This window comes from Excalfactoria chinensis, chromosome 5 (genome assembly GCF_039878825.1).
Source record: "Excalfactoria chinensis isolate bCotChi1 chromosome 5, bCotChi1.hap2, whole genome shotgun sequence".
NCBI classification, from domain to species: domain Eukaryota; kingdom Metazoa; phylum Chordata; class Aves; order Galliformes; family Phasianidae; genus Excalfactoria; species Excalfactoria chinensis.
The window spans coordinates 12639565-12664603 of NC_092829.1; the positions used below are offsets into that span (position 1 = coordinate 12639565).

A 25039-nucleotide genomic window follows, 5' to 3' on the forward strand; every position below is an offset into this window, starting at 1 on the left:
TAGGTTGGCATGATGGAAGACATAGAGAAATAAGAAGTACAAATGTGAAACTGCTGGTGAGTTCATGTTTAAAAGTCTGGCATTTCAGTGTAGAGAAAACTGGCCTGTATCATCCAGTTAGAGCTGCTGCATTTTTTATGTCTGGCATGCTCTGCATTGAGGGAAAATCCCATTCACAGAAAAAAATATATTCCTTTTTCTGTGTTCCTTCAGGAGAAAAACTAAACAAACAAACCACTGATACAGAGATGTCATCCACAGAGATAATAAAGGCCTAAAACGAAGAATTCAGGGAATCATCCTTTTACATCTTCAGCAACTCAATCTAGAAAACACCAGGGAAGAGCATCAAAGTGAACGTCAATTAGCATACAGTTGCATAAAGCTGTTTAAGAGATTCTGAGTAGGAATCTAGAAATTAGAACTTTAAATTCTATCATACCTGCTTTCTCCTTGTCTATTGAAAAGTTTACCAAGAAAATCAGAACAGATTCCTTCTGCCTTTGACTATACTGGTGCCAAAAGCCCAACACCAACACACAGCACACTAGGTGAAACAGGCATGCTAACTGCCCAGAGCATTTTTCAAACCAGTTTGATCCTCCAGTCTAGCTACAAGTGGCAGAATCTCTCTTGTTTGAGTACCAGCTCATAGGTCTTGTTTAACAGCAGCTGGTGCATTATGGAAACTCTGACTTAGATGTCTCACTGCTAGAAGAGTAACCTGGTTCTTCAGACATTATCTGAAGTTTGCCTCACACCACTCACAATGAAGCAACTGGTACTAACTTATCATCACCCATACAGGGCACTGCAAATCACCCTTTAAGCAAGTATCAACTGGTAAGACTCTCTATTAAAACTGCAGTCTGCATCAGTATGAGTCTAGCAACCTCGAAACAGTAAAGATATACATTTTTAAGAAAAAGAAATGTCTAAGATGTTATTTGTTACAGGATGTTCCAAAGGCTGTTAATCTCCTGTCTATGTCTTAAGAAAGAAAGAAGAAAAAAAAAAAAAAGAAAAAAAAAAATCTAATTTAAATGTGTGCTACTAGGAATAAAAAAATCAGGTTGGTGTTACATGAAATTACTCAGGAGGTTGAGGTATCCAGCCACGATCTTCAGGAAAAAAAGAAAATTACAGGGTCTATCAATTAGAGAAGCAGTGCTCTGAGCCTATGTGCTGGCATGCTTACAGTTTTTTTAATGTCTGGCAGGATGTTTTACAAACTAAACTCAGCAAGATGACAATTCCACCAGAAGGTGCTTCAGATGGTTTTGCTAATAATTTTGATCAGCTGAAATGGAGAAAAACATCACTTTATTTGGCTTTTCCAGAACCTGTCAAATCTGAGCAGAACTATTAATTGCCCCCTTCTGCATCACCCACCAGCCTTTCCCACTTTCTTCAAGAAAAGACATGCTTCAATTTATTTTTTTTCCTGAAAGTATCCTGCATAATCAGCCTTTGTTCCAAAATGCTGTTTGGTCATTCTGTGTGCACTTCCTCTGCTGGAAGGAAGTACCATTTCTTGAAAATATTCATTGGAGGCTGGTATTGCTACTGCTAGAAACACGTAAGTGCTAACCACCATATATTGGCTTTTGTTTTAATAGCCTTTTAACCAACTTTGTTAATGGACTGAATGCAATTTAGATATGGAACTTGGCTAAAATGTAGCTTCAATTGGCTATTAAAATTTAAGAGCCAACTAAGATAGCTAATTACAAAAAAGCTCCAGTGATAATGCTAAGCAGAATTAGTAATAGCAAATGACAGTCTGTCTAGTCTTATTCCCAAAGGGAAAGAAACTCTTAACTGAGAAGTCAACCAGACAACGTGCAGAAAACCTAATTGCATTACTGGTATTATAGCATCCCAAATCTGTCAGCTCACTGGGACAAAACAGTGAGTAAAGTCTGTCAAACTACTCAGGAAAGCAACTGACCCCCTCCCTTAATGCCAGCTGCAATAGTTATGAGGAATTATTTGAACTTACTAAGAAATATTCAAAATTATCAAACCAGCACCATCTGAAAAATATACCTATACCAAATTTGATTCTCTTTGCAGATATTTTAGAGAAAAAAAAATACAATCTGTCTGCAAAATGTTCAAGCACTAAAAGGAGCATTCTCTGCTTCATTATCAATATCCTCATTACACCATCAGTTGAAGTGCCAACTAGTTCTCCTGTGAAGATTTATCATGTATGGTGGCCACTTTGAAACATAGGTAGCAGAGTCTTTAACATTCCCTACTCAAGTGTCTCCCTGCTGTGCCTGTAAATGTCAGTCCAGTTTTTTCACGGCTGTGCACACAGATTAGAAACAGCAGGAGAGCTTGGGAGTATGACTACAATACCAGTAAGGACACTTGTCTTCATGGCACTGCTCAAGTGATGCTTGGAATGCAGGACCCTGCTGTTTTCTAATATTTACACACAACTGGAGTCATCAAGAGCAGTAAATGCAGTCTAAAGGCAGCTTGCTTCTTTTGTGTTAGGGGCTTTACTTTCAAATGGGATGTCAACAAAAATCTACTACACACTTCTCCTCTTATAAAGTGATGCATTTCCTCACCACTGTTTTGCAAAACAGTGAGAACACACGTACAAACACATACTATATGCAATACATACAACACTAATACAGGTTATGATCACAGCCTTCCTCTTGGTCCCATCCTTGACCATCCCAAAGCTTAAACACTGCAGCAAGCCAGAGAAATTCTTGACTATGAAGACAGTAGTTTTGAAGGGTTTTTGTGCATGTGTATGAAAAGGAGATGGGGAAACAAAACCTGAAACGTTTTCCTGGAACAGAAAGCACTTTCCAGTAAAAACGTTTTCAAAGACATCCTGGATGGGATGAGGCAGGGGCAGCTTATGAAATCTACTGCTCAAAACATTATTTTCCAAGATACAGAAACTTGTTCATTTTGATCTTGGTAGCATCAAAAAAAAAACAACCACACACTCCTAAAAACTTGGAAAGAAGGCAAATTAAGTCACTAAAAACACTAAAATGTGAAACAACTAAAGTACAAAGAAACTGAGATATGCAGGATAAATAAGAGAATAAAATATGCTTTCTTGACAATAGTTATCCAGAAAAGCTTAACACTTTCTGAAAAAAAAAATATATATATACTAAATGAGGTCTTTAAAATAATAGCTTGATTTGAGGAGATTCACGTGAGGGACTTCAGTAATCCTACTTTTGTTTCTGAAATAGAATGCCACAATGAAGAACCTTCAGCCACACTTTGATAATACCTAGGAAAATGAGCCCATATAGGAGTCTAAACAAAAACAACAAGGCGCTAGACCTTTTAAATATGAACTTCCAGTTTTATTTGAAAACAATAAATCCCCTTGTTTTCAAAACACTTCCTCATCATTCATTCAGCATTTTATGCTACAGCATGTTTTTCAGTGTGTAGCTACCCAAACATTATACCATCAAGCAAGCAGTACACTGGACATCCACACAAAAACACTACCATTGGCTCAAATGGATTCCTTTCGGTTTGTCAGATTTCACAGCGCACACTCTCTAATAAGAATTATGTTCACGCCCTAATTATATGCATTTGTGTGGTACGTAAACGAAAAGTAGAGGTATTTCACACTGAAATTAAATACCGCTTATTTTTTTATCCCCCCTTTTTTCTTGCTTTAAACTGACAACACCAAAGAGAAGACTCAAAGCCAAGCAAAGAAGTGCTTTTAAGCTGATTTTGGGAGCATACATGTTTCTTAGCCATTAAAAAAGTAAAACCATTAGTTTGTTATGAGAAGTCAAGCTTTCACTGCAACCAGATACCTTAAAAAGTTATAATTCACATTTATTAAGTTCTCCAGGCTCTTCACTGATATAAAACAAAACCCTGATAGGCAACTTGAGGATTGCTATTGCTCTTTCTTCCCCTCCTGCAGACCCCGACCTTTCCTTTTTTCTTTTTCTTAGGCTCTGGGCCTTACACCTGAAATTCTGGTTTCTTTTTTCCAGAAGAACTCTGAATAAATGAGAAAATGATACAGAAACAAATACTGTTTATAAAAAAAAAAAAAAAAAAGAGAAAGAGAAAAAAAAAGAAGGAGCTCACACTCAAATTCAGTACCTATCCTAAAAAGAATTATTTAAACACATTTTATAACAAACTGGAATTAAAAGGTGTGGGTTTTTTTTGTTGTTTTTTTTTTTTTACTATTTTATCTCAATGAAAATACTTGAGAAATATTTAAAACATGTCTATTATTTGAGACTCCTGGACTTCAACCATCTCAGTGTACACCCTTTCAAATACATTCGAAATTAAAAGAAATCAGATGCCACAATATCGCGTTCCTTAAAAATAACCAGAACTACATTATAAAGCAGAAAAAAACAAAACAAAACAAACAAACAAAACAAAACAAAAAAAAACACACACAAAAAAACACCCTTTTAGTTTGCATTTATACACACAAATTTATCTTAAAAAATAAAAACACACCCTCACTTCAAAGTTGGCAAAATGCTGCGTTGGTCCAACAGCAGGCGTAACTTATGCAAATATTTCACTGAGACGTTTATTCTTAAAAAAAAAACAAACAAAAACAAGTACAAACAGCAGCCCAAGTTTTTTTTACAGGAATTATTATGTAAAAAAAGGGAATGAAATAGATTCCAGTGCTACAGTAACTGATAAAAAAAAAAAAACAACAGAGATGAGCTGAAGAGCAACTTAAGTGGTTGCTCCATTCATTATTTACTTCTGAACCCTCTTCCTGGTTGCTGCACTTTTCTTGGGTTTTGGTGACGTCATTTTTCGTGTTCTGGTAGCTACCGCTTCTGTAATTTGATAAAGAAAAAAGGAAAAAAAGATCAGCTGTAAAATAACAGGAATGAATCACAATAAATTATATTGCTGCATTTTATGGCGATAGATCAACTCAAATTACTCATGTAGTTTTGATTTATATGAGGACAGAAAAAGAAAACATGAATTTAACACAATTTCTGGGAACGGACATTACCCTGAAAAGAGCACATTCTATGCTAAAGTTTTTCAAATCATTTACATACAGTTTAGCAAATTTAAAGGCCCACCTTCAGCAAAAGATGAAGAATCAGTTCCTCTTCAGATCCTAAATCTCTCCCTTCCTCACCATGTGCTAAATTACAGTTGTGATCCCTCCCAGTGTTGAGTCCTTTTTTGGTGTTCTCTGGATCTTGTGCTAAGCTGATCAAGCTCCGTAACCTAGCAAATAACTTTTTGGGGGTCTCTGTATTCTGAAAGCTTAATGAGTTACAGCGGCTTAGATTGTTGTGAACTAAGAGTTTACAAGACAAAGGCATACAGGTAGAAAAAAGGAAGCCTTGTTTGGCAGCATTGAGCTGTTAAGTCAGCTCAGTTATCAGTGCAACTTAGTCTTCAAATTTAAGCCTGTCATGGTTTTGTGATTTTTGTTATTGGTATTCCATGTCAAAACATCATGCAGAACACTAAGAGTTAAAGAGTTGATGCTCCAATTCCACAGGTTGTCCGACTGTTCTGTGTACCTGGCTCTCAGAAAAGAAGAACTTCATCTCCCAGAAGACTTCCACTGTTCCACTTCCATTTTCCGTTTAGAGGGAAAGATAAAACTGCTCTCAAGTCATAAGTAGTCCCCTTTTTTACTGCTCATCTCTGCAGCGCATGCTCTCTTGCCACCTCACCTTCAGCATCAAAGTAAGGCCTTTGTTTTTGGACACTCTCATTTTATTTACTAGCCTCAATTCCAATTATATGGTATTACATTGTGTTATTTTGCATACCAATACCATATTTAGTAAATTAACTTTCTTCCTCAGATCGCTGCTGCTGTTTGGTTTTCAGGCCCATCTCCCTACCTTTCCACCTTTTTCCCCCCTATCCCCCTTTACTAGGTCACAGGTTCATGGATCCCCACTGTCCCATTAGTCACGGAACTGGGCTGAACAGGCCCTGAACTGCTGACAAACCTATTATTTGACAACACAAAAAAAACTAAATAATCAAGACTGCAATCTAAAAAGGATTCCTTGTAAACCAGAAGGCAGGTTGTTGGAGAAGACAATACATAAGAGCAGCAAGAAAACCATTTCCATGAACCACATTTATCTTGTCACTTTTAAATTATTTTTATAATGTTATATATATAATATATATAATATATATAATTATTTATATAATACTATAATAAAACTTGCTGCCATTTTCAGTAACACAGTAAAACACTTTTCACCGTCTATTTATGGTATTATTCAGTTTGTTTTTTGATCTTGACTTGGAAGATACACAGAATGGCTTGGGACCTTAAAGGGATTTAAGGGGACCTTAAAGATCATTTAGTTTCAACCCCCATTTTTTTAGGCAGGTTTACAAACGAGACTGACTTCCTCCTTAAAGACAGCATGCCTAGTTATTTAAGTTCTTGCCTGTTGGTCTGTCTACACATAACCCTGAAGTTCCTGTCAACTTTCTAATCTGTTAGTGACAAATAATCTAAGAGCAAGTTTCTTGGAAACCCTTTACAAAGAAGCTTCTTATGTAAGACAACAGCCTCTAAGTACTATGAATCACTGACTGTTGAAGCTCAATGAGTAAATCTGGAGGAAAGAAACAAAGCAAGGAACAATGCACAACAAACCAAAATAGACTCAAGTCCACTCAAAACCAGAACTACACCAAGAAAAGCAGAGTTATTGTTTATTGTGTAACTTAATTTGCTCTTAAAGTGTTGTTTTGAAATGAAAAATACCAATATCAACTTTGACGAATGGAGAAAAAAAATTCTGTCTCTTTTTTGATCCAAAAACATTCACTGCCATTCAGCACAAAACTACAAGTAGATTTTGTTGGACAGTGCATCTTTGATTAATAAATCACTTCAGAAAAAAGTGACAGCTCTGATGATGCTTTCTTGTTTTTGAACAAAGCTGCTCTATCAATGAAAGGTCTGCTCTGGCAATGCACCATACACCGTCCAATCACAAGTGCTATTTAAAAATCAGATCTATTTTGATACCCTTACCGATACTGGAGTACCAGTAACTAAACACTACATAAACAGGTATCAAATTAAAACAGAAGCTCAGCTATGTAAAACACTTTTTTTCCCAGATAAATTACACCATATTCTCAAGTACTAGTTCATCTTTTTCAAAGTCACACGATATTTCAGCAACTACAAGTGTAAATTGCAGTAAGCAACAGAAATATCTGAGTTTTTAAACTGAGTAACTCCAGTGGCAAGTAGGCTAAATTATTTTTCCCATTCACAACACTTCTTCAGTAAAGAAGAAAGTAACTGTGATTTTCATCTGATTATAGATTATATAACCAATTTTACAATGACAGGTCAAACTCACACTCTATTAAAAGCAAGTGTCAATGAAAATGATGACTTTACAGGTGTTTGTCTATACAAGAAAAAAAATGGTGTTTAGTTTCCATATCTGTATTGCAGGAGAGTAGTACTTCATGTGTAGTCAAGGACAATACAAGCAAATAAAGTTTAATAATTCTTCTAGTTTCCTTCTAGTATCAAAAGGGGAGCTACAGGAAAGGAGTCCTCTTTAGCAGTGTCTGTTGTAATAAAACAATGGGAAATGGTTTCAAGCTTAAAGAGGGTAAATTTAAGTTAGGTATAAGAAAAAAGTCTTTTACAATGAGTAGTGAGGCAGTGGAACAGGTTGCCCAGTGATGTGGTGAATATTCCATCCCTGGAGACTTTCAAGGATCAGGACCTTGATCAGAATCTGGATTAGGACCTAGACAACCTGATCTAGCTGTGGATGTCCTTGATCACTGCACGGGACATGGACTAAATTACCTTCAAAAGTCCCTTCAAACTCTAAGGATTCCATGATTCTAATTCAGTAAGAGCTTACCCATTTCTAATTGCCCATGCGAGAACACCAAAAAGGAAAATATGACAGCCACCCTGCCACTGATTTTTCCTTTATTTTTATTGCACTAATGAATTCATTTCAAAGTTTTTCTAAACAAACACGCTCGCGGAGAATCTCCAAGAAGATCATTACAAAACAAAAAACGATCCTTGTCGTGGTCCTATTCCTAATTTCAAGTTTAAGTAGCAGCAACATTGACTTAAAGTATCTGATTAACTTGCATTAAACACAAAACAACTTTAGCTTCAAAGTTTGCGGCTGTTTCAGAAGATCTGAAGATCTGTACCAAGAAGCCCACCTGTTTTTTCAAAATTAGTTAGCCCAGTAACACATATTGCCCCTCAAACAAACTTTCCAGTATGAATATCAATTGTTTCCAAACACAGAAACAGTCCTGTGTGGGCAGCACCAAATGAGGTTGCAAACAAAGATATTACTACTAAAAGAGAGGGTTCTTATAAAGTAGATTAAACTGAATTAGGTTCAAACAGCGGTTTAAATAAGGAAGAATTATATAGGCAAAAAATAAACCAGATAGTGTCACTGCACAGCTTGTTTTGAGACTGCAACAAAGTTCAGTAGTGGCATAAAGAGTCCCCACAGGCTCTAGAGAAATTATTAGACATGTTTACTGTGGTATCTGATCCTCTCCACATAAACAGCATTACACAAAAGAAATCCAGCAGCACTGTATAAAGATTTGGGTTCTGCTCTTCAAGAAAGCAGAAAAAAAAGTGTGGTAATCATGGACTCAGCAAAAAATAAAATGAACTGAACAGAGGAAAATAAAAGGAGATGTGAAGGTGCAGCCTTTAGTATTTATCAATTGTGCAAAGCATTGCTGCAAAAAACGAGCCATTTTCATGTCCACGGTGAATATGACGAATTATAAGCTTAAAATGTCAAGAAGGAAAATTCATATTAAATACTAAAATTATCAAAAGAAAATGCTGCTTCTTATAAAGCCATTCGCAGTAGTAAGGATAGTAAAGTGGCAGACAAGGCATTGACCAAGACTGCTTCAGAATGCTCACCACTGAAATTTTAAAAGAAAATCATGGTATGCGTCAGGTATTAATGCCATTGTAGGTAGATAACCTATCTTTAGACCAGTGTATGGAACAGACCATCTTTTGACGATGTTTTCCAATTCTACATGAAGTACATGAGAAATAAAATAACACTTGAGTCTAAAAATGACAAAGGTTTCTGTCGTTTACTGGACAGTAAGAGATCCTAATCATGAAAACCCAGCTGCTAAGCAGAAGTCTGTTACAACTCAGGTATCAAAAGTGACTGAAGATTACATCATAGGTAGAATGTTTTAGAATACAATCACATGCAAATTTTAGACTCCAATATCTTCTAAGTGAAAAATACATGGAAGCATGATGCCGGTTAGAAGCTGCATCACTTCCATACACTGAATTTACATCTAATCAAGACCGAGTCCATGTATGTTTCTGTATAATGGTGCCAGAGATTAGTCTATACAAGCTCCTGTAGTAATCATTAAACAATATAGTTACCACCTTCTGCCCTCAAAAGAAGCACAAGCAGTTGAGCACATTGATCAGACACAAGGTTACCTTCTTTTCCCCCCCTTTTTCTTTGAAAAGGAGAAATAAAGAAGAGCATGTAGTCAGTCCTCTGACAGGCCTTTTCCCAAATCCTTCACAGAACTCTGCATAGCTAATAAAGACCTGTAGGGTAATGCTTCTGAAATAAGAATTTGTTGCTACATGGAAGACTATGGAGGTGATTGCAAGAGGAACAACTAGCAGTTTTAGTTAGTTGGCTTGTTCCCTCTTCTCAGCAGTTTTTTTTTGTCTAACAACAACAACAAAGAAATCAAAACATACTTCGGCAAAAGAAATGGACCAGAAGAATTGAAATGTGGGCTTGAATTCCAGGAAACATAAAAATGGTAGGGGGGAAAATAGAGAGGAAAGAAGGATGGCAGAGCTGTAGGATGGGATTTCAATTTCAGTACCCTGTTATGAGTCCTACTGCTCAATGATGTTTGCTATAATAAATGAATTCAATTCATTTTCATAGGAAAACATGGAAACACATCAGGACACAAGAACATATTTGTTTCACTACTTTTATCCCTGCTTGTTTGCTAAAGATAACATTGAGTCTGAGCATTCTGAAAATAAATAAATAAATAAATATATTTATAATTATATAAATATTATTATATAAATATATAATTATATAATTATATAAATATATTATTATTATATATTATATTTTATATATTATATTATATATATTATATATATATTATTATTTTTATATATATATATATATAATTGTTCCAGATAAAACTGAAAGACTTATTTACTTCTATCTGCTGAAGAGGCTCCAAAACATAACTGTACAAACTTAAAACAGTAGTCACATGTAGCATGTGTTTAAAAGCAGCCTTCCTCTTCACCGCACAGCAATTTGCAGGAAGAATAAAAATTTAGGTTAAACACGTACCTTAAATGATGAAAAGGTGACTATTTCCTGTGTGATTCTGGGTCACTAAACATTTCTTTTCTCTTTTCTGGAGAAAAATTTTACTTTCAGGATTTGTACCTGAGTTTAAATTGCAACATGTGTTCAGCACGTTGCACTGTATCTTCAGGTCACAGAACAAGAAAAAAAGCAAACACCTCTTTTGCTGTCTTTTACTTTTAGCTATGCACATTTTCCTCAGTTTCTTTCAATACTTTTAAAATACTTTACATTTAATGCTTTCTGTTAGCAGCGAATGAAAGAGAGTTCCATGAGACGCAATAGGGAACATTAATCTATTTTATACTATAAAAGTGTCCAAAGTCTTAGTCTGGAGAGACTGTGCAGAAATAAGCTTAGGGTAAGGAGGAACACTGTGTACAAAATATGTTCCAAGCAGACAGGAATATACAAGAGTATTCCTGTATTTTACATACAGGAAATTGAAAATAGACATTTATTATCATCATCGTGAGCATGATAATAGAAGTGAAAGAAGAGAAGAACAACAGATAATTAGAACTACTGCAAAGAACAGGTTTTACTGAAAATGTGTATACAAAGGTGTAAGATTAAGGGGTAGAAATCTACCAGTAATGTGTGGAGTAGAAAGATGAGTAACAAGAAGTGCCACAAACAAGCTCAAAAAATCCTATTATTTGCTTTCTCTTTAAAACATGATGACAAGACCAACAATATCCTAAATATAAAATGGAATCCAAGTATAGATTTAATCTAACATGATGTAATCAATCTTGCATGAATAAATAAGAGATTTCTAAGACAAAAATTCAGGTTCTGATTTATGCAAAGCTATAAAACGTAAATAAACACAAAGTTAAGCACCTATTAATTAAGAAATGCTACTAAACCTTCCATGTTGTTTTTTTTGTTAGTTTGTTTTGTTTTTTTTATACACTGCAAGAGTACCTGAAGACCACAGGTAAGGCCTTACAATGTTGGATGTTGTATTGAAATATAGCCATGCACAATTCCTACCTCTGGCAGTGCTACTTATTAAAAAATCCCATTTAAAAAAATACTTCCCATTTCAGGCCTACTTTAGAATTTCACTCGATTTCACTTTTCCCCAATTTACAAAACCCTAAATTGTTTTCAAAATAATAAAAAAAGGAAATGAAAGGGGTTGTATTAAAAAAAAAAAAAACAAAACAAAAAAACCCAAAGAAAAACTATTTGACACAAGCCAATCTTTATCCAACCCAAGATTAAAGAAAACTCCCAGTGATAGTAGCTTTAAACTCCACAAGTTGCTTTGAACCTACGACTGTTTACAGATTCTCATAAAACTCACATTTATGCTACTTACAATGAAGTTCTTTATAGCAGCTGCCTAGTCCACACACACTGACTTAAAAAAAAAAAAACAACAACATACTAAAACTATTAATATTATGCAATATACCCCTGCAGAAGCATTGGTGGATACATAAAGTACGTGCCAAAATTTGCTGTTTTGCTTTACCAGCATCATCACTTGTAAGTCTGCATATTTTCCTATCATATATGAAGGTAGCTAATACCATGGGAAAAAAACAAGGCAATAACTAAGATTGCAAAAAAAGCTTTTCTTTTAAATTGCAATCATGTCTTTTGGTAGCATTTTTACTGGGGGAAAGAGGTCAACTAACAGATTAATTTATTATCATCCACACTATCTTGGAATCCTGGCTTTCAGGATAGGATACGGAAGGATATGAGTTCTCATTACAGAAAAGAAAGAAGAAATTGATTATAATATGCCATTTTTAGCTCTTGTATAAAACAATTTTCTTTACTCATTTAAGTACAACACAGCATGTTTATTGAGAGCTTTCTGAAACTCGGTAGCTGAGAAGTCTAGCACTCCTGCTTGACAGTATCAGAAAGACTGACAGCAGGCACACTGAACGAGATGGAGTTGACTGTACTTACCTGAAGTGACCACTCTTACATTGAGAGACAAATAAAAAAAATAATTTCACCCTGATTAACCTTTCTTCTGCTCTTTCCTATTTCTCCACCAAACTTGAGGTTCCCTGATCACAGCACTAGGATATTTCTTTCCTGGCAGAATCCCTGGCATACCTCTGAGCAGCATGGTGTACTCAAATTGCTGCACAGCTGGACTGGGATCTTTTGGGAGTGGATTAGACAACTCAGGTTCTCTAAGTAGTGGGATACAGATAGCATTAAGAAGCTGCATGACTCTTTTTGCCACTCTGAAGTCCAAATACTCAAGAAACATTTGAACACCTTAGGAGTAAGCCCTGTTATGAATATCGCCAGACAAATCTAGCACGTGTCAGAAACCAATCAATTTAAACTTTAATTTCTAAGGATGCGTCAAGAAATTACCCGTGTTAATGGACAGTAAACTTTAAGGTATCTTTTAGTCACAAGACTAAACACGTAATAGAGGAACAAGTCCATGGTAACATAAAATTAGTCAGATTAGGAAATACAGTTCTACGTATTTTTGCAATCAGCTATTTTTGATCTGTCAAAAGCATCAGAATTCTAAGATTATGAAACAGTTGCCTTTTCTTTCAATATGGATTTATGAATCATGTTTAAAGTGAAAGTTTTTAATGCCAAATTTGAAGAGAACAGAATGAGTAAGTGCATGTGTATCTTTTTAATCTGAAATCACCCCCTTCCCCCCCCCCCCCCCCCACCACAGTATTTATTAAATTGAGTAGCACAAAAAGGTGAAACTAGAACCATTTCACCTATAAAATTACCAAGAGAAGGTATAAATGTAAATTTATGTCCATCACTTGTTTTAACTACTGGCTGCTAATAATACCCATCCCCTCCCAAATAACTTCAATTAGTCTGAAAAATCTTAGCATTTATATAGTTGATGAGATTTGGATTGCAATTTCTGAAGCCATTTTGCATTTCAATCTATGAAAATCTCAATCCACAATCACAGGGAGGTTGAAAGGTAAGTGTAACATATAATACCACACTTCAAAAATGTACATTCTGCTCGCAGGCACCAAATCACAGTAAGCAGTCAACAGTATTTAAACTAAAAAATTGTTTCCAGGTCTTCAATAAAACATTAAATCTAACAATAAAAGTCAGCATCGTGTCAAATAGCTATTTCCTTCAGAGAAAGTATAATCTAGCTAATTAACATTATTTCAGCTGCTGACAGACTAGAAAATTCTTAATAAATTGAGATCAACAATTCAAAAGGCATTCAAGTAAGAGAAATAATCACAGATTTTAATGATTGGTATTCTATAACGTGAACAGCTGAAAATGAACAGAGCAGTGTCACCTTCTGGAATAACACTAGCTTAATTACTTGTACTTTGTACCACACAGAGTAAATACACTGGAGTAATTCCATAACTTAACAATATCACTGCTTCTGAAATGTTTTATTTTTCCATTCTGCCATGCACCTTCATCAATTATTTTTTTAAATAAAGAGATGCGTTTTGAGGTAGAGTCTATTACAATCACTTCATTATTTTTAGAGTACTATAATGATTTTTTGACTTACTGGAAGAAGCAGGCTTCTTTTTTTCTGGACTTCCTGCATCTTCCATTTCTGCTTCACTGCTCTCATTGGCTGCAGCTGCTGCCTTTCTTTTTTTCTGTAAATGAAATGGCAATTGAACTCAAAAAGTAGAAGATATATTATCCTCACAGGGTATTCTACAATTTTAACCATCATTTCCTCATATAGTTCAAGCTATCAGTTGTAGAGGACATTTATTCATATATCAACATACGAATACTAATACTAGGCAACAGTTTAAAAGTTCGCTTCCCCAAACTACAAATCACATCAGTTGGAATTTTAATGCACGAAAACGTAAGTTTTTATTATCAAAATCTATTTTATTTACGCTGGCTAAATGGTTGCAAATAGATTTATCTGAAAAACATTTTAACCCGAGTTTATGTTAATGGATTTTTCTCAAGCATTTATACATCACTAAATTCAAGTTTATCTGGATTCTGGCTTCTGAAGGCTTGCTTTGCTTGCAAGTTGATAACATTCGCTAGCAGTATGTTATGATTTTTACCTAATAGCAACGATAGGTTCTGTTCCAAAGAGAAGTACAACTCTACTCAAAAACCTTATCTTAACAGCTCTACATTGACAGTAACCTTATTATCCATGTGGTACAATTGATCTTACTTTTACAAACTAATTTTAAGGTAGTTATGAAAATATTTTATTCAAAACCCACATCATTTCTGCAAAGGATTAGTTGACCTATATTTGTAGCAGAGATTTAGTGATAACTGAGGAAGACAAGAAGAGTTTACTTTTTCTTTCCCCCCCCCCCCCAAAGTATGTAAGACTATAGCTTTACTAATACAGCTTCTTAAGTGGTTACAACTTCACATGGCTCCTGAGAGAAGGGGAGAGTGCATTACATCTTTCCTTTCCAAAGTGTTGCTTCATGATTACCATCTAAACCCTGCTGGGCTGAACAGATTGGTTCGATAATTACATACAATAACTGCAGTGGGCAGGTAACCCTCAGCTGGCACAGGGCAGCTCCCCTGTGAGAACTTCCATATGCAAACTGCACTGATGGAGTGCATTAGGTACATCTTTCCTGCCGGTGCACAGGCCTGATTACTGCCAGCCAAGACTCCAAGGTTAGCATGTCAGCAGATTTGTGATGCATTAGGCAGGAATAAACACAGACACTTTTGTTCATTCTGACCAAAATTAAGGAAGACTATTTCAGTGCTGTACTGCTTTTATATGAGAGATAATACATTCCTCACAATTGTACTAGAAAACATTTTAAATGCTCATCAGAAAAACGGATATCCAATATATGCCACACAAAAGCAAAATACATTTATCTTGTTTCCAAGCTTATTTAATAAAAATGGTTTCTTAATCTTGATGCAGGTGAATGACATAGTAATAGAAATCAGGCTGCATTCATCTAACGATAGCTACACCTGTGTTTTTTGAGGCCCATCCTTAAATTAAAAACCACATTTTCCAGTTGGTTCCCAGTATTTCCCAGCAACTCTTCAGTATTAAACAAAATTAACATGCGGTCCTTGCCCTGAATAATTTAGAATAGAGTTCCAGATACTTCAGTACATGGGATTGCAAGGTTTCTGTTCGGCTATAAGTATTAATACCACAAACACAAACCAACATACATGTATTTTAAAGAAATGAAAAGGAAAAAAATCCTTCAGCAGAACTGTGGACTGTGTTTCATGTACTTAAACATCTGGGAAAACTTGAGTCATTGGAGTCATGATACTGAAAACAAAATGTTAATTTTTAACATAGCAGGCATCTGTGCATTCTAGTCAGATACCAGTACTGGAGAATGAGATTCCATGCTTACATCCAATGTACAGTGCACATCATGGCTCAATTACTTACACGAGCTGAACACACAAGAGAATCCTACATCCTAACAATGAGACAGAAGCTACAGATTCTCTTCTGGTTAGGAAATACCAGTTTCAGACTGCATTACACTAGAATGCCCTAAGGGATTTGAAGAAGACCTAGCAAAACTGAATGATCAGTACAGCCAAAACACCACAAACACTCTACACTACAGGTCAACATCTCTTCAAAGGTGGAAACCAGACTACATTTTTCTTTTCCAAACTAGACTTCAAACATGCCAAAAGAAATTCAGAATGTGGTGGAATATACTGGTTTTCTGAGTCAAGATGCTACTGACCAATGGTAAATTATCTTTACAGAAAGCAGCCTCTAACAGTTTGGATCACAGAGGGTGCTCATCTTTCAAAAAGTCATCAAGCTTCTTGTCACCACTAAAAAAACCAAATAGTTTTAATTAGCATATTACGTTCTTCCTTTTTTCTTTTGTCTACCTAATTGCTCAGCAATCCCGTAGTCTATCTGTCTCTCAACTAGCACAGATTTTTTTTGTGTGGAAATGGAGTGAGAGGAAGTACAGAAAGAAGCCCAAATGTAAAAATCTAACCAAAGAATCCATGGGAAACTATTACTGTACACTTTGGTCTTGACTGATATTGGTTACAGAAACAAGGCTTCTCTATTTCTGTTCCAATGGAAACGTTCACCAGCCATCTCTGCTTGACAAGGACATTAAAGGTCACAGATGCTGGCTCTGCAGCAGGCCAACTTATTCAGCAAGGAACCCAGTCAACCATTAAACAGGTTTGGGGGTTTTTTTTGTTTGTTTTTCCAAAGCACTCAAGTCACATTGATCCACAAACAGAAAAATAATTTATGCTAATAAACCTCTCCTTTTAGATGGATCTTTACACTTAATTCCATAGAAAACAAGACCAAAGCCATAGAATTTCAGCCACAGTAAACTGGGCAGTTCACTGAGCAAAAGTGAAGACAACCAAGAACCAACATCTTCTTCCCCAGTTGCAACAATAAACAGGCAGAATTTTTGTATGTAGGTCGTTCCAAAAGTAATACCTTCTATTTGTTTTCATGAAAACTACAACAGATACACAGAGCACACTACTCAGTAGAGCAAGTTCTTGGCTACAAAGCAGTATTTTTCAACATAGTCACCAACATTAGCTGATTCACGTAAATGAGCTGATTGAGATGCTCTCTTCATTTCATGGTGTAAAAGCCATCCAGAATGCAGCTTGACTTCCATGTCACTGCCACCATTGCTGAAACACACCACCCACTGCCTCACTGCACTCACAGCTGCTGTTCTGTCTCTAGAAATGTTCAGCAGGTATCAATGAAAGTTAATGGATTCAATTTTTTCTGCACAAAGGAATTCAATTCCACACCTTTGCTTCACATGCACTTCTACATCAGACTCCATTTTGCCAGACTGCCACTCTGCTGCCATCTGTCACATAGCAACAAAATGCAATGGAATACTGGTGGGAAGGTTCAACCTGTACTGCCATATCACCACCATCTGCCTCTGGTGTCATGGGCCAACACAGTGAAATAGGAGGCATTACTTTCACAACAGCTCTCCTAACACTGTATTTCTCAACTCCCTGGTTCAATCGGGAGAAACCAATGAATTGTCCACTTTTTAAGATATGCAGTTAGACAGGTAATAAATACTGTTTGAACTAGAGGATATATATTATTCAACTGCTTACCCCTTTTTTATCCTTATTAAACATCATTTTATGCCTTATGGAAGTCATATTCTAAGAAGTTTTTACACTGCACTGAAATTAAGGTCCAAACCTAGAGTTTAAAGGCTTCTTAAATGCAAGAAATAATAATCCCAGTCTACCATTTTAATTTGGTTTCATAAATAACATTACATCACTGTGACTTCACTACATGTCAGTATGAAGAGACATAAAAAACTGTATGTAAAAATAGACTTTGAACTAGTCTTGGAAAGGAAGCTACTGTCATGAAGATCAACAAGGAAAAGTGCCCACAGTGCTGCACCCTGGTCAGAGTAACCCTAGCCAAGAGTACAGACTGAGGGACAAATAAACTGAGAGCAGCCTTGAGAGAAATGACTTGGAGGTTCCAGTGGATGAAAAATTAGCGAACAGCACATATCTGCAGGCTGGAAAGCCAAGTGTATCCTGGGCTACACCAAAAAAGAAGCAGGTCCAGTGGGTCAAGAGCAGTGACTCTCACTGTCTGCCATTTTTAGACCCCACTTGGAACAATAAATTCAAGCTTGCGGACCTCCAACTCAAAAAGGACACAGAGCTGTTGGAGCAGGCCCAGAGGAGTGCCAGGATGATGATCAGAAGTCTGGAGCTCATCTCCTATGAAGAGATGCTGAAAGAGCTTTGATTTTCTTGCCTTTAGCCTGGAGAAGACCTTAATACAGCTTTTAAACAGCTTGTTCTGAAAGTAACGCCTCCGATTTATTTCCACTGAAACCACAACAAACACAGAGAGCTCAATAACACTATTTGAGCAAGTTCTCAGCTACGTACCATCGTTTCCAATGCACTGAAGTCAATATTCAGCTTTGTACACAGTTCCCTGGTTGTAATCCCCAGATCTGAGTGGATGAGCTGATTGAGATGCTCTTTTCTTGGTGAGACAGCTGTGCATGGCCGTCCGGAACGTGGCTTGTCTTTCAGGTCATTGTCGCCACTGCCAAAACGTACCACCCACCGCCTCACTGTGCTCACATCTACTGTTTGGTCTCCATAAACGTTCAGCAAGCGTTGATGAATGTCAATAGGTGCAATTTTTTCCGCATGGAGGAATTCAATTATGCACCATTGCTTCATATGTGCTTCCATGTCAGATGCCATTATGTCAGACTGCCACTCTGCTGCCATCTGTCACATGGCAACAACATGTAACGGAATACTGGTGGGAAGCTTCAACCTCTACTGTCAAACCACCAACATCCACCCCAAATGTCATGGGCCAATGCAGTAACATAGGAGGTATTACTTTCAGAGCAGCCCTCATACTTAAAGAGACTTATAAGAATAACAGAGAGACTTTCTACAGTGGCATACAGTGTTATTAGTAATGGCTTTAAACTCAAAGAGAGTAGATTTACTATGAGACACTGAAATAGGTTCATCAGAGAAGAGATGTTCAAGATCAGGGCAACCTGGTCAAGCACAAGGTATCCTTGTGCATTTTCTAATTCACCTACAAACATCATTCTGGATTAAATGTTCACAACAATTGATGTAGTTAAGTTAGATAAATGAGTATAACTTAAATAAACATTGCACTAATTGCTTATTTCCTACTTGGTGCAGTAATGACACTTATTTCCAATATGACTATGACTATGCATTAAAAGCTGTCAAATTCTTAAGAAAACAAAAACCTTTTGAACAGGGTTCGTTTGCACGTCTCCGTTTTCTGACAAGCCAAAGTCAAGCACTCCATCATCTTTTTGTCCAATGGACTTGAGACCTTGCAGAAGTATTTCTCGGAAATGTGAATACACAGGCTTCTCTTCATAGCTCAGTTGCTTCACCTTTTCCATATACTTCCTTATTTCATCTAAAGAAATGGTACCTTCGGTTAATTTCTGTATGCTTCTGTAATTCTACCATGAAGTATGAGAAGTTACACATGCATTAGTTATGCTGTTCACCTGATGTTGTTATTTATAAACTCATAATTATGACTTTATTACAGCACATTTTTGAAAAACATTAAGCACTGTAATTTAAAATAGCTCTTCTTACCTGGTTTATTTTTCTCAGGAAAGCATTTGTCCATCAAGTCCGAAATGTTATCTCTACATCTGCAAAAACAAATTATTCAGAACTATCACAGTGTTCTGACACACTTCATAAGTATGTGGCTTGGACCACTGTCAGAGGCAGGAAACACTACTAGATAAATCTTTGGTCTGACTTACTACAGTTATTTTCAGGAGAGCAGGTTTGAGAATCTAATGAGTACCACAAAGGCTATCTGAAATACAGCAAGTTTTTATTCACCAGCTTCAATTCTTATAAAAGTCAGCAAGTAGAAGACTGCAGGAAAAGCACTGTTTCACTTCAAAATCACACACCAATGCCCTTATCTATTTCTCTAGCTGATCCTATTCAGAGCAGATTCTGGGCCAAAGCAATAATGAAAAGGGGGGCAGAACTGCAGGGGAAGAAAAAAAAATAAACACTGCTGACATAGATGGAAGAAAAAGCATGAAAACTGCGAAAACAAAAATACAAATAACCAAAAAAAAAGAAAAACCAAATAACAAATACTTGCTAGGACAGAAACTGCTGTACTGGGACAACCTTATTTATATGAGAGGTTTGAGCAGGAGAGTTTGAGGAGTTTTACTATAAAACAAGGATACATAATACGCAACAAAGAGAAGTTGAGGTGTATACAAGATGCATATTGACCAAAAGAGAATATTCCAAGAGTACCAAGTATTTCTACACTAAGATGTCTTGATTTTTATTTCTGATTTAAAAGATGTGGGGAATTAAAAAAAAAAAAAAAAAAAAAAAAAAAAAAAGCAGTTTCTTACCTGATCTTTGAGTCTCTGACAAAATTTGGATCTCTAAGATTATCCTCCCATGGTAGATGACCGCTAAGCCAATGAACCATACAGTAACCTAAGATCTCCAGATCCCCTCGTCTTGATGGTGCTAAATAGAAATACACAGATTAAAAAAAAAACTGTAAGAGTAGATTAAAAAAAAAAAAAAAAAAGAAAAACATGCAGAATTGAATAACAGTTAAAATTTGTATATTCATTAAAGACAATAAAAAGCCACTGCTAAGAATGTAATGCTACTGTATCTGTTATTTAAGTGCAAATGTAAGGAAGGAAAAAAAAATATATTGTTCCTGCATCTGGAAGTCCTTTATCAACCTCCTTCTACTGAAGGATATGACGTGCTGCAGTTATCCCAATTTGGGAAGCTTTTTAGGTACTCCCATTGTAGAAAAGAATTAAGCAAGTGTCTGAAGTGACTTTCTGTTCCAAATAGTTTTTACTTCCCTTTCTCTATAATTGTGCTGAAATACTTTTCAATGACTATAGGCCCAATTATTAATATCCATGATAAAAGTATTTTGTTAAAACATCATCTAAAAATTAATCTATAAAGAATATTGTGCATCTCTATCAAATATGAAGGAATAATGTTCACACTGATAAAAGATTTTTCACCTGAATACAGGACCGGTTTGTCTATCAAGATCTCATAAGCACTAATCCATTTCTACCTAGTTAAACAAAAGCAGTACACTAAATATCTTAACTGACCTCATAAATTAAGGGAATCTATTTAAGAAAGCTGCATTTTCAAGTACAGAAAGCTACCTTCAAAACAAATGTAAGTACACTTAGCTAAATGTTAGCTTAGTATGTTCATATAGTCTTTAGAGAATTTTCAACACCTTCTGAAAGCTGGTCATTTAAAAACAATGCAGCTAAGTCTTAAGTATTAATTTTTAAAAGGATGTACAAACATTTATTACTGAGAACGAAGTATTATATCCTTACCAACTCCCCTGTGTGCATCTATACTGGTATACTCAATAGTTCCATCATGACACCGCTTTGGATCTTCCTTGTATGCTTTGTGAACTCCTTCAGGACAGTATCGGTAGGCAAGTCCATAATCCACCAAATACACCTAGTGATTTCCACCAAGAATTCCAAGGTTAAAGAATTATGCAAATAATAAATTAAATCCCAACTATTGTCATTTCTTGAAAAGACTAAAGAATTCTCTCTTTTTCATTTAAGTGATCCTCATTTTATTGAGATCACTATGTAAGATTTTAAACAATGTCCTTTTTTCCCATTGCACTTTGATCTAAAGCGCACTTCTTGCCAATGAAAAGTCCAGTAAAATAGGCAGTTATAGCCAACAAGTTTAATTTCAAACAAAGAAAAAACTGTTACCAAATCTCAGTATTCAGAGTAATTCTTTATCTCTCATTTACTGTCCTACCTTCTTCTAAGTCAGTTGACACTATTTAAACAATACTGACTACTATACACTTCTCACATTATCCCTCACTGAAATCAGAGTTGCTTTAAGAGAACTCATATCATTTTATTTATTATATGGGTTAAAGTTTGGGCAAGAAGATACACACGACTCTGAAATTCTAATACACTTTTTTTTTTTTTTAACAGTGAAGAAAGTTACAAATGCAGAAAAATGAGACTTCTGTAAATCAAGTGGAACAATCAACACTTTAAAGACCAATTTTTCCAACTAACAGAACACTTATCTGATGGATTTCTTGAACAAAGGAACAAAGTAACAATGCAGACAGGCAAACATAATTTACTGGTGTGCTATATAATTTTAAGCTTCCCCCTGCAAATACCTATTTGAGAGTCAATTTTTTTTTAATCTTGAGAGCTTCTCTAGATTATTATTTAGGGCAAATAGTCAATTTGATAACTGTCCAGCAAACTGCATTAAAAAAATCGCAGAATATTAACTAGATATAAATGTCAAGCAGAAATAATGTTACTATATACATTCTTAAAAATGAGCTTCTGCTAGATTTCACTGGTTCAAAGCACTTCCATGTGTTGTCAAACAGAAGATTTAAAACATGAGGAATAAAATGCATCAGAAATACCTGATTAGGATTCTTGTAACTCTGAAGAAGGTTTGAGGCCTTGATGTCTCCATGCACATATTCATGATCATGGATGTATTCCAGGATATCAAGCTAACAAAACAAAACAGTAATATAAATGCAGTACCCAGCTCCACCCAGCAGAGGACCTGTACTCAGCACAAAAATGTGATTTAACTGAAAGAGCTTCACAAGGAAGCCAGACTGTAAAAAAAAAAAATAATAATAATAATAATAAAAACTTTTGTTTAAACTTACTATTCTCAGGCCTAATTGAAGTACAGTTTTATGAGCAAATCGCTTTGCATTCTCTTCATACACCTTCTGAAGATCTCTGCCAAAACGATCCATTATCATAAACCGATAGCTAAATGCAAGGGAAAAAAGCAGCAAAGTTAACGAGTAGTTCTTAGTAGTTTACCTATGTGTTAATTATACAAACGAGTGAACGAAAACATCTCAGCAGATAAGCTGCAGGTTCACAGAAAGCAAATTTATAGGAAATAGATGTATTCTTTTTTCTTTTATAAAGTAATGTCAGTATCAACTAGCTTTTCTCTGCATGAGCTACTCAAGTCTGCCCATTTAAAGGAACGGTGTCTGTTCTTATGCCTGGCTGGTTACACAATACCATACTCAGACAGGAAAATATTGCAATTCACCATAGGTAAAATGAAGCACCAAGTACTTACAGAAATAAATTTTTGTGGCTCTCTAAATGACCAAGTGATTTAATATTGTTATTTTAAAGAGTTTGTTTCTTGAAATCTATTACAAACTTTCTTCTGGCCTACTACGAAAAATAAGACTCACTTGCCAAAGGTGTCCTGACATTCTTCACTATAGTCAAAGTGGTTAATGTAAGAGCTCACAGTAACTATACAGAAGAGTTTTGCATACTCAACTGTGCATAAAATCAAAAATTTACTCCAAAAGATATTATTATATTTACTTTTGTCTTTCAAAATTCATGTAATTTTTACATAAGATAAAGCCTAACATACTGCCAGAGAACTAGTAAAACTTCTTTGTGACATAGCTATGAAAGGAAAGTCCACTAGGAAGCCAGGTTTTATAAAGAGGTATATCATTCAGTACCAAATAATAAATACTCCTTGTGACAAACAATATTAAAAATGATTCCTAAATAACTTGGATATATAAATTAAAATTTTGTTTTAATTCACATATGAACAGCTTCTAATTCATGTACACATATATGTAGCCTTACGGTTTCCAGCAATATTTGAGACAAATGAAAACTGAGAAGATGCACAAATGAATAAGAAACAGTATCAAGCACATCTATTCATTTATTCCTTACACATTACTTTTAGAAATGAGCAACATGAAGATAAGTGAAAAATAGATCTTAAAACAAATTAGGTTAAAACAGATGGTGGCTGTTGATAAAACAAATCCTCATATACACCAACAAAAGATATAGTCACCTGTTTCCACTTTTTTCATGCAAGCCAGAACCCCAATATCTCGGCACACCTAAATATTTCAGTTTATGGGACTTAGTCCACTTCTGAACTAGAAATACAAATAAAAGTAAATTCATGAATTTGCATCAGAAGAGTTTACATAGAAGGCTGGTACTCGTCACTAACAGTTTCTGTATACATGTGAGCTGCTTATTTTATGGAAATTACCATGCCAGTTGTAATGGAAAATAAACGCATCATTTATAGGGACAGAGATACAACTAAGGTTTCAATTTAGACAATGCCATTGACACAACTGCAATGAAATATTACCAGACCCTCTAGTTTTACTATATGCCTTTACTATATGAAGATTGTATGCGTACATGATTTTAATCATTTAAAAATAATTTTGAAAATTATCTAAAAAGGTTAATACTTTAAAGATCAACATTACTCCTGTACACTCCGTTTTCCTAAATGCTTGTCGTTCATTAGAAACATTTTAATAGACTGCTTACTTTCATCTGGCTTAGCAGCTCGCATGTAGAACTTTAACTCAGTAAAAAGAGGTCCATTCTGGCTGGGTTCCTTTAAGACAATTTAAAATTAGTTAAAAACTGCTGAAATTATTAGGCATTAACACTAATAGCTAAAAAATAAATTAAAAAAGTAACTTCACCCTCTAAAAGCACATAAATGATGAATTCAATAGAATGATTTTTTTTAATAAAGTGAGATTGACTCTAAAAAGTTATTTTTATTACAAATTGCTTAACAGTAAAGGTATCAAAAAAATTCTTTCCCATAACAATGAAGAAAAAAAAATAACAACTGAAACATATAGAAATATTACCAGTAATTGGCAATAACAGTTTAGGAAAAAACGTTAAGCAACATTTATTATCTCAGATTTTTCAAATTAGAGTTGAGTTGCCGGAGCTGCAATAGTCATTAGTGAGCTTAAATAACATCTGAAATGATTGGAATGAAAAACCTCAACAAAAGTTAAACTCTTACTGAACATGAGGTATTTTGTGACTTTCATACCTTAGTTGATCAAAGTAAAAATTACATAAAATTTCGCAAGTTCTCTCTAACTGAAGAACTACACTTATTTCAACTTCAGCTTGAACGCAAGGTAGACACTTATG

At 35.3% G+C, this 25039-nt stretch overlaps 1 protein-coding gene across 3 annotated transcripts in view; it reads right to left on the reverse strand.

Moving 5' to 3' along the window:
• Positions 1–3330: 3330 nt before the first annotated feature.
• Positions 3331–25039, reverse strand: part of VRK1 (VRK serine/threonine kinase 1) — a 31811-nt gene continuing 10102 nt past the window's right edge. For 2 of the 3 annotated variants that reach the window (XM_072337717.1, XM_072337718.1), the window contains exons 4-13: positions 24407–24476; positions 23907–23994; positions 22714–22822; positions 22456–22548; positions 21356–21488; positions 20372–20492; positions 19572–19630; positions 19205–19383; positions 13954–14047; positions 3331–4841 (exon numbers count right to left, since the gene is read on the reverse strand). In XM_072337717.1, the coding sequence (XP_072193818.1) occupies positions 4759–4841; positions 13954–14047; positions 19205–19383; positions 19572–19630; positions 20372–20492; positions 21356–21488; positions 22456–22548; positions 22714–22822; positions 23907–23994; positions 24407–24476 (1029 nt within the window). In that variant the 3' untranslated portion in view covers positions 3331–4758. Of the gene's footprint in view, positions 4842–13953; positions 14048–18341; positions 18696–19204; positions 19384–19571; positions 19631–20371; positions 20493–21355; positions 21489–22455; positions 22549–22713; positions 22823–23906; positions 23995–24406; positions 24477–25039 lie in introns of all 3 variants that reach the window. The other variant, XM_072337719.1, reaches the window with a different exon arrangement.